General features: G+C 37.2%; 3 protein-coding genes across 6 annotated transcripts in view; 1 reads left to right on the forward strand and 2 right to left on the reverse strand.

Annotated features, from left to right (window-relative positions):
- The window catches only part of zgc:66433 (uncharacterized protein LOC321250 homolog), a 49,739-nt gene extending 47,200 nt beyond the window's left edge, over positions 1–2,539 (reverse strand). For 2 of the 4 annotated variants that reach the window (XM_024283832.2, XM_024283830.2), the window contains exon 1: positions 2,155–2,537. In XM_024283832.2, coding sequence (XP_024139600.2) covers positions 2,155–2,318 — 164 coding nt within the window. In that variant the 5' untranslated portion in view covers positions 2,319–2,537. Of the gene's footprint in view, positions 1–2,154 lie in introns of all 4 variants that reach the window. The other 2 variants (XM_024283831.2, XM_036213829.1) reach the window with 2 other exon arrangements.
- A 705-nt stretch (positions 2,540–3,244) lies between these two features.
- dcps (decapping enzyme, scavenger) lies at positions 3,245–5,144 on the reverse strand. Its single transcript, XM_024282891.2, has 6 exons — positions 4,882–5,144; positions 4,417–4,567; positions 4,177–4,322; positions 3,986–4,099; positions 3,792–3,902; positions 3,245–3,719 (listed from the first exon to the last, which is right to left on the reverse strand). The coding sequence occupies exons 1-6, from the start codon at positions 5,083–5,085 to the stop codon at positions 3,450–3,452; spliced, it is 996 nt and encodes a 331-aa protein (XP_024138659.1). The 5' UTR covers positions 5,086–5,144; the 3' UTR covers positions 3,245–3,449.
- An 854-nt stretch (positions 5,145–5,998) lies between these two features.
- On the forward strand, positions 5,999–14,932 carry ids (iduronate 2-sulfatase). Its single transcript, XM_024284208.2, has 13 exons — positions 5,999–6,160; positions 6,410–6,546; positions 6,631–6,808; positions 6,893–6,981; positions 8,401–8,601; positions 8,671–8,841; positions 8,920–9,046; positions 9,863–10,033; positions 10,392–10,498; positions 12,390–12,506; positions 12,806–12,916; positions 13,955–14,080; positions 14,150–14,932. Exons 1-13 carry the CDS (start codon positions 6,091–6,093, stop codon positions 14,228–14,230), a joined length of 1,686 nt encoding a protein of 561 aa, XP_024139976.1. The 5' UTR covers positions 5,999–6,090; the 3' UTR covers positions 14,231–14,932.
- The last annotated feature ends 3,339 nt before the right edge of the window (positions 14,933–18,271 follow it).

Below are 18,271 nucleotides of genomic sequence, written 5' to 3' on the forward strand. Positions count from 1 at the left end.
CTTTGGTGTCTCAAAAGCAGTATGACTTGAAAACACACAAGAAGAAAGCTGCAGTGAACAGAGTGAAGAGTGAAAAGGTTGGATCATTTCTGGTATTAATAGAAACTAAAACACTGTTTCAAAATTACAAGATGCTCTATAAACATTTAATTTTCATCATGTTGTTGTAGCCCCATCTACAACCAACTTTCTAAAGTTCTTGAGCCATCACTTTCCACAACATTAGAGTAAATTTCCTAAAATAGTCCGATTTGTTTTTACAGTTATAAAGGCTGAAGGCAAACAGTTCCGGTCTGAGTAAAAACATGGCGTCCGTTCAACATGCAAGTGAACCCTGGTGTGGTTCACCTGCAGTGTGAATGCACAAGCACCATCTCCTCCTTTCAGAGGAAAATAAATGCATTTCGAAACAAAGGTTAAGAATATGACCAATGTGGTGCATTCAAGTCCCACTCCGGTCATCTTTTGATCTATTTTAAAAGTGTTCCCTGTTGTCTTTTATATATGCCGTATTTTGCCGAAATAAAGCAACTTATATCGTATTCTCTGATGTCGTTTCTGAAGAGCAACAGTAATTTGTTAAAAATTTCACTTAAAGCTGCGAGCAGGATTGTTTGCGCAGAGCAACTCTAGAATGGAGCAGAGCAGTATTTTTTAAATCACAATGTTTTCAAACTGTATTTTTTGCATGTGCTCCTTATTCAAGATGGTTTAAATAAATAAGTACTCAGAAATGCCATTTCAAGGTTAATTTTCTTTATAAAGGTCCCAAAGTGCCACTTTTTACTTTATTTTTTTTAACTGATTGTACAAATTTTAGGCAACATCAAACTTAAAAGTGCAGATAACTATATCAAACTATATTTGGCATATTTTAGACATTTGAGCTGAAGTCCGCTCTCAAGAGTGCAGTGTGAAAGCTGTGAAAAAACACTTGATTGGGGATATTTCATATTTACAGTCGAATTAAACTGAACTTTACTTAGAAAGTGCTATTTTTTCTTTACTGGATCTTTTTTGTGTAAAAAAAATGACCCATTAGTCCTTGTATGAGAAGATTTGGACCTCAGAGTTACATTGATAACATTAGTCTGGGTTTAGCCAGCCCCGCCATGGGGTGCAGATTGAAGATCAGGTGACTGGTTCTGATCAAATGATATCGGCTCTTAAATTTAATTGAATTTTAAATTAAGGTTGTGTTACTTTAGGTTTCATGTGGATTTTTTGTCCAACATGACAAACGCATCGCTTCCTCTTTGTGATTCATTTGAATCTGAACCACAAGGATTCATCTGCCAGTCATTTGGGGAGGATTTTATGAAGGCTGGTGGTGTTCCTTATTTTACAACTGTAAAAACAACACAATAAACAGAATAAATATCTATGGATGAGAGAACATCTGAGTTTAGATGCTCCATAGAGTGAAGTCTGACAGATGATTGGCCCCGCAAAGGTACATCAAGCTTCTCAATCAGATTAACAGCGTGTAAAGCTCCAGGTTGAGGGTGTTGACTCCACGACCACTGTCACTGATTCCTGTTTGTGTCTCTGTGGGTGTGTACCCACGAGGATCTGCAGATTCCTCCTGCAGATCAGCTCCTTTTCTGCAATGTGAAGGGTAGCATGGCTGCTGTCTCTGCTCAGGATTACACAGGTTTTCAAACAGTGAAAGATAACTGTTTAAGCTGCATCGTCCTTGACCTGCATCCACTGAGCTCACACTGAGGAATGTGGAGCTGCAAATGTGGGAAAAAAGTAGCTCAAAAAGTCAACATTTATATCAATTTGAACTACTTTTAAAGGAGTTTGTGTGAAACTTATATAAAGAGTCTTAAAAATTCACTTTTGTTGACGAAGTTTTAAAAGTTCAGCCACATGTAAGTCAAAATTACCAGCTGTTTGGGGAGTTCGTGAACTCATCAGCTGAGACCTTTAAGAAGAAGAAGAGCCTGAATCAGCTTTTCCAAAACAATTAAGACTCCCACACGCTCAGTCCTAACGGGAAACACGCGTATCCTCCCTCAACTTCACCAAACAACGCACGAGCCCGCTGCCGAACCGCACCGAAAAAAAAACAAAAAAACAACAACATCAAGTATCGATTACTGATCAAACAGCAGCCACTGACCCGAACCGGGGCGGGAGGATACTCACGGCGTCTGCTGAATCTCAAACGGCCTCAGAGTGAAGTCATCCCTCAGAGGCTGGAGCCAAGACATCAGCGCCGTTAGTGGACTAATGATTGGATTATTTGTCTCAGTCCTGCGCTGGCGTTCTCCGCTCTGGAGGATGCGTTCAAGTACGGCACGGAAAATCATCCATCCATCCTCTATCACTACAACTATTCACTTAACATCTTTAAAAAAACATAAAATGTACTATTCATAGCGTTAAAAGGGTAAAAATATATTGATATGTCAGGATACATGTTATTTTAATACTGCCATTAGTTTGAAATTCGTTTTTTACTTTGTTTAAAAATTAATAAATTAACACAACAAATTTACGATAAACACACCTATTTAATTTCGCTCAATGTCCGCCACAAATCCACTCTATTAATATATATTTTTTTACTTTTTACTTTTGTCAAAGTATAAATATTTATAACTTTATTTATATAACTTTATCTCTCTTTTTTAAAATAACTTAGTTCGTTTCTTGGTTTTCATTTTTCCAGAAGGACCTTTAACGCACCGCGAACACAAAGCGCAGCACCGCCTTACAGACTTCAGCCAAAAGTCCTCTTTCCTGCAAAGGTCTGCGAACATTTCAAGTCAAGGATTGAAACACACTATCCCAGGAAGTTTATAAAACTTGTCGCCGTTTCAAAATGCAGATTTCGCCCCAACTTTACGTTTGTTTCTTAGACTTTGCAGTGCACGATGCTGGAGGGAGGAGGCTTTCTTGGAGAAGCTCCTCTAACTATACAGATCAAGTCACTTAAAAAAGTGTGGAATAAACTTTGGTTTAGACTCATTTTTATACTTTTTTGTTTACATTGCATGAAAGTATAAAGCAGGAAACTTTTTTTTGTTAGAAAAATGTTTAGTTTAGCTCTAAAAAAAAAACAAACAAACAAAAAAAAACAATGGAAATACTGACACCTAGCGGTATAGAGGCGGTATTACAAATTCAAGAACTTTTTGTGGTTTACAGAAACAACACGTATTTTTTTCTTAGTTTAGTCACAAAAACATAAAATTGTGCCCTTTGAGATATTTTTCCCCAACAAAAACAATCATTTATGGTTACATTTTTTATTGAAATACAGTTTTTCAGTCATTAACAACACTAAAAAACTTGCTTGATGAAATGGAAGGTTTAACAAAACTACTCAAAAATAGTCCTGCAGTTTATTTTTTAACAGTAAATACATTTCACAAAAACCAACTGATTAAAACCCCAAACAAAATAAACCTGCAGACCATTGAATGAATGTGAGGTCTTCACTGGATCCTTCCAGCCTCTCTGAACTTGCCGAGCAGCCCGTCGTCGGCCCTCAGCGGGAAGTACAGCGTCCGCGTTTTGTAGAACTCTGGATCCGTTTGGAGGTTCTGGACGACGTCTGAAAGAAGGTGGGCGCGCTCCACGCCGCAGCCCGGCGCCTCGTAGCCCAGACGTGTGAAATGGACGTGCAGGTGGTAGTAGGAAGGCTGGTAGTGCAGGTAGACTCTCAGCTGGCTGGCTGGAAGGTTGTAGCGCTGCAGGATGGCCTCCTAAAACACATTCACACAGGTGTGAATACTATTTTGTAAGGAAAGGTTTTCTGCAGTGGCATTCACGCTCACCTTTCCCTTTTGGAAGATGTTTTGTAGAAGAGGGAGGTGCTCGGAGGTCAGGTCTCTGAGGCTCTGGATGCTTCTCGGACGCGCTATTGCAATAAGGTACAAATTATCCAGCTGAAAGACAAAACACAGATTGGTTAAACAAAAACAAAAAAACTACATCTGACGATTTTGAGCAGCTTTCCCCATTTTTTAACCTGTTTTTGGTCCCACTTTAGATCAGGAAGAAGTACAAATCCAACATGTGGATCTGGGTCATCAAAAACTATCCGGTCAGCCTCCGCCTTTTTCTCCAGGATGTTATAGACCCACTAAAAAGAAAAAAATAATAACAAAGCTATGAGTTTATAACATTATGGAAACGATACAGGGTTAGCCATCAGCTGACCTGCAGGCTGAAACTCTGCGTCTGAATGTAAGGTAGAGTGATGGAGCGATAATCCTCGCCCGTCTCTTCTACCAGGAAACTCTCCTGCCGCTGGTGTCTCTTTATGTGTTTCTCTGTTGCTGGAAACACCACCGTGGTCTTAATCTCTGCAAAAAAATCAACAGCAGAAATCGGTTTATCTTAAGTTCTGAAACTCTGATTAAACTCATCAAGATTCTGTTGAGATTTTTAGAACGATACCGTTGAGGTGAGGAGGAGCCTGGAGCTGATAGGAGCTGTAGATGTCATTTCTCATCTCAAGCTTGAGTTTGGAACCAGTGAGGAGCTCGGTGAGTGTTTCTTCTCTGAATGGAGTCTTCTCCACAATGACCACAGCATCCTGGTCATCAATCTGAGAAAAATACAAAAAATAAAACACATTTGTTAGCTTCCGAGTGTAATCATATAATAAATAAGCCATTGTTATTATAGAGTAACACTAAAATTAAACATATCTTAGTTACAACTTTTACTTTGAAAAATCCTTCCGGAAGTGACCGTCACGTCTTAGAATACCCACTCTTAATAGACACAAAAACAACCCAGTTTCTTCATTTTCTGCAGAATATTACATTAAAACCAATAAACGAAGCATTATTAAAATATTATTTTACTATTTAAATGGTTGATTATCGACATAAGACGCTTAACTTTGAAGAAAACTACCTTCCCGTGGATAAAAGCGATTTTCTCCCGCGCAGAGTCATTTAAAACGCTGGATGTCTTGAATCTTGAAAGAATATCTTCACTGTCAGACACTTTCTCGTCCTTCCCTTCATCCTCATCGTCAGCTTTCACTCTTTTAGCTTCCACTGATGCATTTTCATTATCAATGGTGAGATTTTCACGCTTCGCCGCCGCGTTCGCCATGTTCAAAACTGTTTCCGTCAAAGATCGTCTAATCAAAGAGTGACGTCTTACTCATTGTGATCTTCAGGTTGTTTTCCCTACATTTACCCCGTTCAAATATATTTTTTAATTCCTTATTCACACAGATGAAGTCAACAATTTAACATCATTTAATTTGCTTACATAATCGTATTTTAGAATTAAACAACAACACCAATAATAATGATGACAATAATACATAACTTTAAATATGTGTGTGTTGAGGATTTCAGATGAAAAAAAATACAAATAAAAAAGTGTAGTTACATATACAACAAGCTGCCTGAAACCCACACACAAATTGTGTCTCACAATTTTTTCTTTTAAAACTAACTTTAAGTTGTGTTTTTGACAAATGTATGAATTAAATTAGAAGAGAACAAAGAAAAAAATCATTTTGTTAAGAGTGAAAGTTTTCATTTATTTTAAATGTAATTTTTATGTTTTATCTTTAATAAACATAGATAAAATTAGAAAATGAAAAATATTCTGAAGTGTAGTTGAGAGTGAGACTCACTTTAGTTATTATCTTTGAAAAGTGACGTCAAATTGGGGATCGTCCATCAATCTTTCAAAATAGAAGTTGATCAGAGTATTTTTTTTAATGAAAACAAATAATAATAATAATTATGATTTCCAAGATTTACAAAATATAATATTTTGATTTTTATGAACAATTTGAATTCCTGCCACAAAGAACAGGGAAAAAACTGTTTTACAAATTACAAATACAAATTGTATTTGAAAGATACACATTAATCATAATTGATATTTAATTTAATCAATCTACATGTATATAAAAAATATTAAATAATAATAATTAAATAATAAAACAGAATTAAAAATAAAAAGTGTGTAAAACACGCCCCCTACTAAATAGACCAATTAAAACGCGACGTTGACTCTACCAGGAAGTTTTGATTGTTGCTGCTCCAATTTGGTTCTATTTCTATTTCAAACCCGGGTTATTTCCCCAAACATCCGAAAATGCTCACTTATATTTGCTCTTTTGTTGTGGTAGTTCAAAGTCTGGCATTATTTGTGGAAACGCGACAAGGTACTTTTTTATTCTGTTTGTTCCTAATTAGTTTAAATGTCTCGTTATTATGGCATTAATTATGTCCTGTTGCTTTTAATGAAGTTGCTAACTCGGTTAGCTCACATTGCCGTAAATCAGCGTCTGGTGTAGTAATGTTAGCATTAGCCGCTAATTTAATTTAACAGTTTCTGTGGGGATTGAATGAAGTGAAACTATTTTCATGTGAGTTTTAGTGAACTTTAGTAACATTATTGGGTTTGTTAACAGAGAAGAGGAACGTGCTCTTCATCGTGGCGGATGACTTGAGGACTTCTCTTGGTTGCTATGGAGACCCCCTCATTAAATCACCCAATATTGACCAGCTGGCTTCAAAAAGTCTTGTTTTTCTTAACGCCTTTTCTCAGGTCAGTGATTTATATCTATCAAAGGAACAAAATTATATATATATATATATATTACTAAAATTGTGTTTTTAATTATTTTGACAGCAAGCTGTGTGCGCCCCCAGCCGGACATCTATGTTGACCAGTCGTAGACCAGACACCACCAGGCTGTATGACTTCAATTCCTACTGGAGGACCCATTCCGGAAACTTCTCCACTCTCCCCCAGTACTTCAAATCCAACGGATACTTCACCGCATCAGTGGGAAAGGTGTTCCATCCAGGTAAAAGGACGGACACGACTCTATTTGTAATAAAACATCACCTTTTTGGCTAGTCTGAATACTTTTGCTCCTGATGGTCTCCAGGAATTGCCTCCAACCACTCGGATGATTACCCCTACAGCTGGAGCATCCCTGCGTACCATCCGGCATCTTTTAGGTTTGAGAAGGCAAAGGTACGAGCCAAACACTTTTCCGTCATAGATTAGACTAAAATCCTAGTAATGGATCATCAATTATGTTAAAAATGTTGCTAAAAAGTGTAAAAGTACAAGGATACTGAGCAATTTTCTCAACTGCAGTTTTATGTTTTGTTGTAGTACTTTCCTACCTCTAAGTAAAGTTTCGGGAAACTCCAAAATCACCCACAGCCATGAACATAAATAAAGCATAATGTCAGAAGGAAAGTTCCAAAGAAACATTATCTAAATAATTCATCCCCTGTCACGTCCCCGTGTCTCATTTCCTCCTTCTTAGATTCTCTTCTCTTTTTCTCTTCTGCTTCATCCGTCCTCAAAATATTCAAATTCACCAAACAGGTGAAAAGAAACTGTAAAATTACTCATGTCTTTTCTATTGTCTTGCTGTTGGGATGAACTGTGGAAAAAAGTGTGTCAATTATGATTGTAGTCAGAAGTTTGTGGTCAGTATTTAGAATACTTTGGACTTTATGTATTTTTTGTTCTTTTTAATTGTTTGAGATAAAAAAAAAATCGTTGTTGGTGTAAAAGCAAAGTTGCAAGTATTTAGTTGTATTTTGATCTTTTATTGTGAAACTATGTCACTAATTTAAAGAAAATATCTCCAAATTATACAACTATTCGGATGAAAATGTGTGCGATTAAAAATGAAAAATTAGAGTAATTAATTAGAGCTCATGATTAATTAATTGCATGATAGCACTAACTGTGATGCTTTTTTTTCTTAAACTTTTTTGTGTTTGTGTGAATAATTATATGTTTAAAATGTAAATATAGTAAAGTTGCAGTGGGACTTAATAATACTTTTCTTCTATCACTCTTTTTTTTAATCACTCTTTGATTATTTAACTATTTTATTTTGTGTTTAAAAATAAATTAATCAATGAATAAAACTATATTTGTTTTAAACAAACAATTGAATTTATTGGCTCCGTACAGGGGGGTCCAAATGAGATTTAAAGTCTCTTTCCAGGGGAGCCCTGGACAAGAATAAACAAAAATACATAATATTGCATTTTTATGTAATAATGCAACATTTTATTAAAAAAAAAGATTTACTTATGTTCACTTTAAATAAAAGTTTTTCTACTTTTTTTTTTAAACAAAAAACTATTAATTTGACTAGAAATGTATGCTTCATGGTGTATCATTTAATGATGAATGAATTGATATTTATTTAACTGAAATTCTAATTCAGTGTTGAACCTGTAAATTGAAATTTGAATGGATTCAGTATATTAGTTAAAATCAGCCAGAATTAAGTCATTTTACAGGTTTAGGTTTAAAAAGCTGAATGATGCATAACTGGAGAAATTCTGTTCTTTTTTTTTTTTTGGAACTGAAGGGAGAAAAAAGAACTAAAATTTGCCTTTTTGTTTTCTTAACTGCTTCCAGATGTGTAAAGGAGAGGACGGGAAACTCCACGCCAACTTGCTGTGTGCGGTGAACGTGACGGAGCAGCCCGGAGGAACGCTCCCTGACCTGGAGAGCACAGACGAGGCGCTGAGGTTACTGAAGAGCCGGGCCAACAGCAAGCAGCCGTTCTTCCTAGCTGTGGGCTTCCATAAACCCCACATACCTTTCAGAATACCAGAGGTAAAAACTCCTCAGCTTTATTATTTTACTGGTTGGTTTGTGCAATTTTTCCCCTTTTTATAATAACAGGAGTATTTGAAGTTGTATCCCTTGGATAAAATGAGTCTGGCCCCTGACCCAGACGTTCCCAAACTCCTTCCAGCTGTGGCCTACAACCCCTGGACAGATGTTAGAAAGAGAGAGGACGTCCAAAAGCTCAACGTTAGCTTCCCGTTTGGACCCATTCCTATAGACTTCCAGGTTGGACGTGACTCCTTTTCCAAATCCTGCCTCCTTCAGATTAAAAGCTGCATTCATCATCTGTGTTGTGTCTCACAGTTGGGTATTCGGCAGCACTATTACGCCGCTGTGTCGTATATGGACGCGCAGGTGGGGAGGCTGCTCAGCGCTCTGGATGGGATGGGGCTGACTGACAGCACCATGGTTGTTTTCACATCTGATCACGGTTAGTCGGAAACTGCAGAGTAAAACATCACATCCCTCTTTACTTTCTTTAACAAAAATTACAAATGACATAATAAATTTAGCAAAATCTCGTTTATTTTAGCATCTTCTATTGAAATTGGCCTGAACATGAAGTTCAACTAAGTATAAGCTGTAAGAAAGTTTGTAAAACATTGTTTTTGTGAGCTCCCGCTAGTCTAAGCGTCTTGCCTTGATTACCACTTATAAATAAATCTTCTTAAACTGCAAAAAAGAATTAATAAAATCGATTGATCACCCAGCCCTTGTTTTAACCCTTTAACACTTGACGTTGCCGAAAAGCTTAAACAACAAACAATCTTCAGCATGCCGTAACTTAGGACCAGATGACATTTCTACGTCACAAATAAGCTCTTAATCAAACTGTATTTTTTTTCCTGAGTCACAGCGATTTGAGTAAAAAGAATACTCAAAAATTCTATTTTGTGCTTAATGTTACTGATGTATGCCCTCCATTATCAGAAAATGCCACAAAAACATGTTAAAAACAACAAAAATGTGTTCAGAGATGAATGTGCTGTCCTTGTTTTGGCCACCAGAGGGCAGTGTTGTTACGCTGAGTTTTCTGGGCTTTGAAGCTGCATCACTTCTCTTTTTGAAAACTTTGAGGAAGAGAATATAAAATTGCTCTGTTTTTAAAGTAAAGCTCAGTAAATCCCATAAAATACAAATTACACAAGTGTTCCTGCATTTCAAACATTTTTTTTTATTTGATGGATTAGTCTAACTCTGATTATTGAGCGCTCATCTTTCATACCTCTTTCTTCCTCATCTGCAGGTTGGTCTCTAGGCGAACACGGTGAATGGGCCAAATACTCAAATTTCGACGTGGCGACCCGCGTGCCTCTCATCGTCTTCGTTCCTGGCGTGACCGCCGACCATAACACACCAACAGAACCAGCATTTCCCTTCATAGACGTCTTCAGCGGATCAGAGCGCAGCTTCCAGTGTGAGGGTCAAAAACCAGATTTATTCTGCTAAACTCCAGCACGTAGTAAATGTTTAAACTCATGTGAAATCACAAAGGAAAAAATGTAAAATTCTCCGCGTGCTTTAGAGGCTTGTTTAAAATATTTACTATTATTCCAACTTGACTTTAATGAAGTCTTTGATTCATGCAGAGCTGCAGAGAACAGCTTTCAGGGATGTACTTTGATATTTTGCCTAAGGATGGTTTTTGCTTCAAGTACAAGTGATGCAATTGTGATGAAATGAAAGTGCATTTAAAAAAAAAGAAAACTGGGTTCTCGTCTCTTTTTACTTGCAGCAGTTTGATAAATCTAACTTTATGAAAATGTCTCTCGTAGATGATAAAGTGGTGAGGAACATGGTGGAGCTGCTGGACGTCTTTCCAACCGTGTCCGCTTTGGCCGGGCTCAGAGGGCCCAAACACTGTCCGGAAGTCTCCCTGCAGGTATCGGTACATGAAGCATTCACCTGATTCTCTCATGCAGGTTGATGGATAGATTTTCTGACTCACTTGCTCTGTATTCCAAACCTGGTGCAAAACAAACAAAAATAGTACGTTTCACTAAATCCCTGCTTAACTTTTTAGCAATTTGTGCAAAAATCTGTAACATATTTTGCATTCAAGGGGCTAGAATTTCTTCTAATCCTTTGAGCGACAGCTCGGCAAATTCTAAAATCGTTTTTGAGAACTTTTTGTTCTATTTTCAGATAAATTTACGTTTCCTGTTCTGCAAAACCTCACCGTTCATACCATTTATAGTTTTATGCTTCAGTATTTTTTATGTTTCAGAGTTTGAGTGCACGAGCAGAAACTGAAGAAGACGAGGCGAGTCTCGGTTTTTACAAATTAGGAGGGAATAAGACTCGAGCAGAATTACAGAGGACCATGACGGAAAGCTGCAGGATGATTCCTGCTAATGTAGGATGTTTGTTTCTAACAAGAAAGATCAGTTTATTGGAAACATGAGAGACAGAAAAAGCAAAATAATGCAGAAAAACGAAGAAATAATGTATTTAATTCTGGTTTCCCTCAACCCCAAACCATGATACTTCCACCTCCATGTTTGATAGTGGAGATTTACGGTTTAAAATGACTTGAAGCTTTTTTTTTTTACTCTTTTTATTAAATTGTTGAAAGAATTAAGAAAAGTCAAACTTCAGCATGGGGGGGGTTTCGGTTCCTCACTATCAGGTATTATAAATAGCAAAGATCAAACTCCTGACTCTAAAAAAAAAATGTTTTTTGCTTGAAACTTCTATTTTAAAAATGTGTCTTTTTCCTACTAACTGCCTAAAAAATGATTACGCTTAGAAAATGTTATAATCCTCCGTAATTAAAGAATCCGAAACTCTAAAATGAGAATTCCTTTAAAAGTTTTTTCCTTTCCTGCAATTTAGGGACGTTTTTGTCATTTCTTGATCATCAGTTAAAAAATTCTATATTGCTGAAAGATGGTGAATCAAACACATGTATGAGTCAAGTAATAACTTTTCTGCAATAAGTTTTTCTAGATTTTTGTCCTTGTTACTTTTGAAATGAACCCGCCATAAAGACTGATCATTTCTTTGTGAGATGACAAACGGACTAAATCAGCAGCGATCAAACTCCCGACTCTGAACAAAGTTTTTTATCTTTAACTTTTTGTGTCTTTCTTACAAACTCCTTAAAAATACGATCACACTTTAAAAATGTTTTGGACCATAATCCTCCATATTTAAATTATTTCAACAATGAACAGGAAATAATAGAATACATTTTATGTTTTTTTCCTCAAAGTTCCAACCTCTGAAATGAGAATTCCTTCTTAAGATCAACAACAAGAAGTTTAAGGTTTAATACGAGGAAAGTTTTTGTATTTCCTGCAGTTTACCTGCAAAATGTATTATTACACTTAAAAGTGTTATAGACCATAATCCTCTGAATTTAAGTGTTTTTAGTTTGTTAAGTAATTTTAAATATGAACAGAAAACAACATAATTAAGATTAGATTCAACACAATGAAATTATTATTTTTTGGACCAAAATGATGAAATTCCACGCTTTTATTTTGTAAAAGTACACGTGAATCTAAAGGTTCTGTGTCTTCATTACAGATATTAATGTTTCATTTCCTCCAGAGTCACTGATGACATATCTGGTTTGTGATTGATATAAAGTAAAAGCATCCGTGATAAATTCCTGTATCTAATATTTATGTTACATTAAATCACTGAGTTTGACTCTCGTTTCACATCAAACATGTAACAAGGTCACCGCGGTAACGTGGAGCCAGACCGCCTTCATCTCTACAGAACATGGATGTGAACGCCATCTCTGTTTGTCGGTTTGTGTTCAGGTGGATTTGTGTGTGGAGGGAAAGAGTCTGGCCGCCAGCTTTAAACACAAAGAGAAGAAGAAGAACGCAGAGAGACTCGCCTTCAGTCAGTACCCGCGACCCGCCGACACGCCGCAGGTACTGCTTCCCCTAAAGAAAGCTTCTTTCCACGAAGCTTCTTCATCTTTTTGTAAACTGATTATGAAGTAAAACCGCTGAAGGTCAGTCACTTACCTCCCGTCTGTGCGCCGCTGCTCCCTGACCCTCCTGCCAGAGCCGCCGCCATCAGAGCGCAGTCCCGGGCGTAAATATGCATGAGCTCCGCTCCGGCTGCAGGAAATGTGGCCGTTTAGGCCGACGTCCGCTCATCAGCCACCTCACCTGACAACAAAGACGACCTCCATCTAAAGACGTAACCTCTGAGTTTCTCGTTTTAGGAGAATTCTGACCTTCCTGATCTCAAAGACATCAAGGTGATGGGTTACTCGCTGCGCACCTGGGACTACAGGTACACTCTGTGGCTGGGCTTCAACCCCGACACCTATCAGGTGAGGACTTCCTCTCCAGAGTCGTCTTTGGTTTTATGTCCTCATATGCAGGGGTCCCCAAACTGTTTCTAGTGAGAGCATTACTGTTTTCTTCTCTGATGTGGGGATTGTAGAAAGTGTAACAATCACAGCCTAAATGTAAACATTTACAGGTTTCCAGAAAGCCACACAAAGCCAAATTTTAAATAATTCATTTCATTTTTCCATGGAAAAAAATTACTAAAATATTTTAAAAACTATATATATAGTGTGAATTCTGTAAGCTGAATTTTGCCGTTGAAGATGCTAGTGCTGATAGCTGAAGATGCTAAAATTGATAACTACAAATGCTGAACGAATAGCTGAAAATGCTGAAGTTGGTGGCTAAAATGGCTGAAACTAGCTCAAAACACTGAAGCTGATAGCTAGCTAAAATATTACGAAATGCCAAATTAGCCATAAAAACGGAAACAATTCTAAATGAGCAAAAACAATGAACATGTAGCTGAAATATTGGCTAAATGCCAAATTAGCTGAAAAAAGGGAAAATGTCTTATTTAGCCAAAACAGCTGGCATAAGGCTAAAATATTAGCTAAACTCCAAATTAGCATGAAAAAAGGAAAAAAGCCTAAATTAGCCAAAACAGCTAGAATGTTGCTAAAATATAACCTAAATGCAAAATTAGCCTAAAAAACTGGCAAAATGTCTTATTTAGCCAAAACAGCTAGTATTAGGCTAAGATATTAGCTAAGCTCCAAATTAGCTTAAAAAAATTAAAAAAAAATTCCTAAATTAGCCAAAACAGCTAGCATGTAACTGAAATATTAGCTTAACTTCAAAATAGCTTGAAATCCTCCCAAAGCAGTTGAAAAAGCTTAATATCTTAATAACTGAATGAGCTGAAGAGCTATGGACGTATGGAAGAAAAATTATAATAATAAAGAAAAAGTGAATCACAATTAAACCAATAAATAGTTCTATGTGGGTCTCGATCAGGACGAATGTGGAGGCGGGCCGTAGTTTGGGGATCCCGCTCTCATGAACTCTGCGTTTTGCAGGTGAACGTGTCAGACGTCCACGCCGGAGAGCTGTACATCCATGAGGACGACCCCGGCGAGGACACAAACGTCTACAGCGACTTTGATCACAGCCAGATGATGAGGAAGATGACGAGCCTTCCTCAGGTAGCGCTTCATCTCTTTAGGAGCGCGTCCCGCTTCGATCTGAACTCACTCAGCGCCGTGTTCCTCCAGAACCTGAGTCTGCAGAGCAGAATGGAGCTGCAGTTTCGGTACCTGACGGCAGCCATGAAGACCAGCAGAGGAGCGGTGTGAAGGAGAGGATGAAGGAGCCACAAAAAAAAGGGATTTTAGTTTTAATTTAGAGGAAAATCTTTGATGTTTTTCATCACCAAACGCCAGTTTTCTCCAGTATTTACAGGATCAATTGTTGCTGCTATAAATCACTGACCATTTCTATGAGAACATTTTCTGCTTTACAGTTCTGGAGAACCCGTCTCCAGATTTTCCTGAATCATTAAAGGTCTGATTTCTTCTGAAGCAGGAGAATCTGAAAAAGAGAAGGACGAACCAGCTTCAGAGAAGCTTTGATGTGGTCTCCAACGTTCCGTCACAACAGCTGATGGGGATTTGCACTTTTGCAGTGTAACTGCTCCTCATTTCCATTTGATCTGGCTGTTACTCACAGCTGTTTGGGCCTTTTTTTCCTCTAGAAAACCGTCGGCTCAGATCAATTCAGAACGGGTAATGCCGCCGCTGCCGAGTTACATTTACTACTGCTGCTCAAATGCATGACAGGTTTTTCTTTTTTTTCCCTTTTTTTCCTCTTGAAGCTGTAATTTGAAAAAGAAAGCAATTTCAGCTTTAATTTCAGGAACGTCGGTGAACGGAATGGATTTGGTCTGTCAACTTTTCCGTCATACTAATGGCATACAAATGAATTATGTGTCATCAGGAGCTGTTTAAGTCTTTGAATATTTATTCTGTGAATATTAAAATATATACGTTAAAAACCCACTCCGAATATCTTTTTTAAATGATGCAGTTTTTAGCCAAAATAAATAAAAATGTATTTTTCGAGGGCATCATTTCTGCAGGAGTTCCTTAGAAAGTTGTGGGCGGGTCTATTTTTTTGGAGTAAGCCCGCCCCCTTCCCCATCATCCATATGTTTACATGCTCTCCTGCTAGCTTACAGTCCCTCACATCCTAACATTACCAATGTAACCAAAATAGTGAGCAATATTGGAGCTTTTTAGCCATACAGACGAGAAAAACGAAGACCTTCATGGATCTTTTTTTCTGTGAGTAGATATATCAGAATGGAGTGGAGCAGGAAGCTTGCGGCTTGCCGTAGTAGCTTTTACGTCACACTTACAAACTTTTTCCAGCGTCTTCTCCTGATTCACTTTGTTTTAAATAAAGAAATACTCATAAATGTAAGTTTAAGCTTCATTTTCTTTTAGTCAACTAACAAAATAGTCGATTAGTCATTACTTTTTATTAAATGGAGTGTTGTAAAGTTGAACTTAGATGGGAGTTTTCAGCACCAAAAAATTTACTTTTTTATATTTGTGTCAGTTTAGTTTTATCTTTTGTGAAAAATAGTTCCTTGTTTTAGTACCCGAAAGTAATGAAGGACAGATGCTGCACGATTCATTAAAAGTTTAATAAATTATCATATTGTCTTTATTTTTACTTAGTTTAAAGCTAATGATGATGTTAAGATGTGTGCTATACATCCAGTTTGCACATGACCCAATTAGTCGACTATTCGCAAAAAATAATCTGTGATTAATCGGCTATCAAAATAATCGTTTGTGGCAGCCCTAATTTTCTTTGAATTTTCCTCCAAAATGAGAAAAATGAACATGTAACAAACACAAAATTTTCAAGAATCTGCATCAAAGAGCTCATAAGCTTGATTGCAGCTGGACTCTTCTTTCAGAAACCGGCTGCCCGCTCATCCACAGCCGAGGCAGGGAGGAGGGGGGGCTCCCGTGGGACTTTGTCTGTCCAATCATTTCTCTCGGGGTGAGAAAACACTCGCTCTCTGCTCCTGAAAGATTTGGACCCGGAGCAAAAACGAGTTAATTAGTGCATGAATCCACAGTGAATCTGTCTGCGCTTAACAGCTTTGGAACTGCGTTTCCAAACATTGTATGAATTCAGTCTCATGCTTCCATTTTTTTTTTTTTTTTTTCTGAACCATTTTCAATTTCCTGGCAATCATGCAGAACCGTTTGTAGCCGTCAGCTTGAAATTGAGTCACCAGGCAGCAAATGATAACTCAAAGAAAAAAAATGTTTGCAAAGACAGAGCTGCTCTTGAATTCCCGCCAACTACACCTGTTCCAATTATTTCTTTTTTCTTTTTTTTCACCCCACTTTTAATGGTTACCTCCTGACACTTGGAGGCAACACTGGCCCTTCGGCTGTGTCAGCACAGACGGGTGAGAGGAAAGATTCTGTGTTCACCTGAACGCTTCACCTCTGGGAGCTCCAAGTTGGTCATGAATGGAGAGTCAAAGACCAGAACCTCGTCTTGATGGTATTTCAGGGTTTTCTGTATTCATTTGCTCCAAGAATTTGATTTCAAAAAGTCTTAGATCTACTTTGACCTCACACAACCCTCAGGTGTTGCTTTGTTAACAGTATCAACCAGAAATGTTGAAGCTACATTTCACTGTGATGGTTCTCACATGTGGAACTTCTGCCTTTGAGGAGATTTTAAAATATCTTTTAACAACTTCAGTGATGAGTTTTATGTGTTTTAGAAATTTACTTATTTTGCTTTGTGAAGTTTGTAACTTTTTTTAATGTTTTAATAGTTAAATTATATTTTATTTTTCAATTTATTTCTTTTAAATTACTCTGCTGTTTATTTTCTGTCAGTATAAATGTATATAAATTTTATTCAGTATTCTTATCCAGATTTTTTTTTTATTACATTTTTTCATCTTCATTTTTCACTTTAACATTTACAATATATATTTTTTTGTTTGTATTTTTTGTGTTTGGGTCATATAAAGCAGTTTTTTTGTAATTGTTGCATGTAAAGTATTATATAATCAAAGTTTGATTGATTCATTATTGGTTCATTTGGCCTAATTAAGTTTATTGGAGTTATCTGGTTCCTTAAAAGTCTCCTAAGATACAAATCGGATTCATTTTTTTTTTAATCTGGGCTGGAAATTGTATAAAGTTCTTTAAAAGTCTTATAACAAAAGTAACTGGAGCTAGGTCAGTGGCTCTGGTCAACTAGAACTTCTCACCACAAAGGGGGTGGGGTTTTTGACTACTGACAGGCTAGACGCTCAGGGTACGTTCACACCTCCCTCAGCAAAGTGCGTCTGCATGTCCACTTCCAATAAAAAGTCTATGTAATTGCGCGTTTCCATCTTCCACGTTCAAAATTCTAGCATTAATGCCTCGCAGGTTTTACAACTGTTTTTGGGCTCTACATACAAATCGTGTATCCATTGAACAGGCGTTGAAAGTAAAAAATAGTTTGAACAAATTTGACCAATCAGGCCCTTGGATTTGATAATGATGCATGGATAGCATCTGTTTTAATTCACAGAAGTACCAACCGTTTGTAAATTGCAATTTGTTGCCGGCTGAAATTATATGACACCAAGTCTGTCATATAAAGGAATGGGGTTGTGAAAGAAAAAGCTGGAACAAAATTTGCGAGATTTGCACTGCATTACACTGAAAAAAGTGAAACGTTGGATCAATGAACTAAAGCTCTGTAATTTGATACAATTAAAGTCTGTTTTTCATTCATTTTTATAAATATATTTTAATTAGATCCTTTTTTTTAATTTGTTTTAATTGACTTTTTATTATTTTCTTAACTTTCTAAGTTAATCATATCATTTCGTTAGTGTTTTTAGCTTCTGAAAGTTCTGCTTTTCTTGATGTTTTAAATACATTTAGTTAATTTAGATTATGTATTACAAACATTTTCACATAAGAAGGTTAATAACTGGATGGGAGATGGAGGAAGATGAAAACGAGTGAAACTGTATGTGTGCCTTGCTCAGGGGCAGCCCCCTCTCTGCCCCCCTCCTTGCCTAAAAGCAGTGATTTATATGAGCGGCTGCAGCTGTAACCATTCTCTCCGCCTGTCAGCTTCTATTTCAGCCTCAGTGGTTTCTATAGATCAATATTTATCATCACGAGCAGTGATCTCTGACCACAACCAAATGCATCTAATTGCAGATCCATCACTGCTCACCTGCTGCGTTCCCGCCCTGCCCTCTTCCTCTCACCACGTCTTCGTACCTGTGATCTGCTTTGTCTTTGTGTCACTCTCCATCATTATGTTTCAGACACTGGTAATCGCATTACCGC

This window comes from Oryzias melastigma, linkage group LG10 (genome assembly GCF_002922805.2).
Source record: "Oryzias melastigma strain HK-1 linkage group LG10, ASM292280v2, whole genome shotgun sequence".
In the NCBI taxonomy this organism is placed as follows: domain Eukaryota; kingdom Metazoa; phylum Chordata; class Actinopteri; order Beloniformes; family Adrianichthyidae; genus Oryzias; species Oryzias melastigma.

Coding starts and splice junctions, on each gene's coding strand:
- dcps (XM_024282891.2), bottom strand. CDS start 5,085: ATGGCGAACGCGGCGGCGAAGCGTGAAAATCTCACCATTGATAATGAA. Junction 4,568..4,881: donor TCGCTTTTATCCACGGGAAG/GTAGTTTTCTTC, acceptor TATTTTTCTCAG/ATTGATGACCAGGATGCTGT. Junction 3,903..3,985: donor TAAAGTGGGACCAAAAACAG/GTTAAAAAATGG, acceptor TTTGTCTTTCAG/CTGGATAATTTGTACCTTAT.
- ids (XM_024284208.2), top strand. CDS start 6,091: ATGCTCACTTATATTTGCTCTTTTGTTGTGGTAGTTCAAAGTCTGGCA. Junction 6,547..6,630: donor TTCTTAACGCCTTTTCTCAG/GTCAGTGATTTA, acceptor TTATTTTGACAG/CAAGCTGTGTGCGCCCCCAG. Junction 12,507..12,805: donor GACCCGCCGACACGCCGCAG/GTACTGCTTCCC, acceptor TTCTCGTTTTAG/GAGAATTCTGACCTTCCTGA.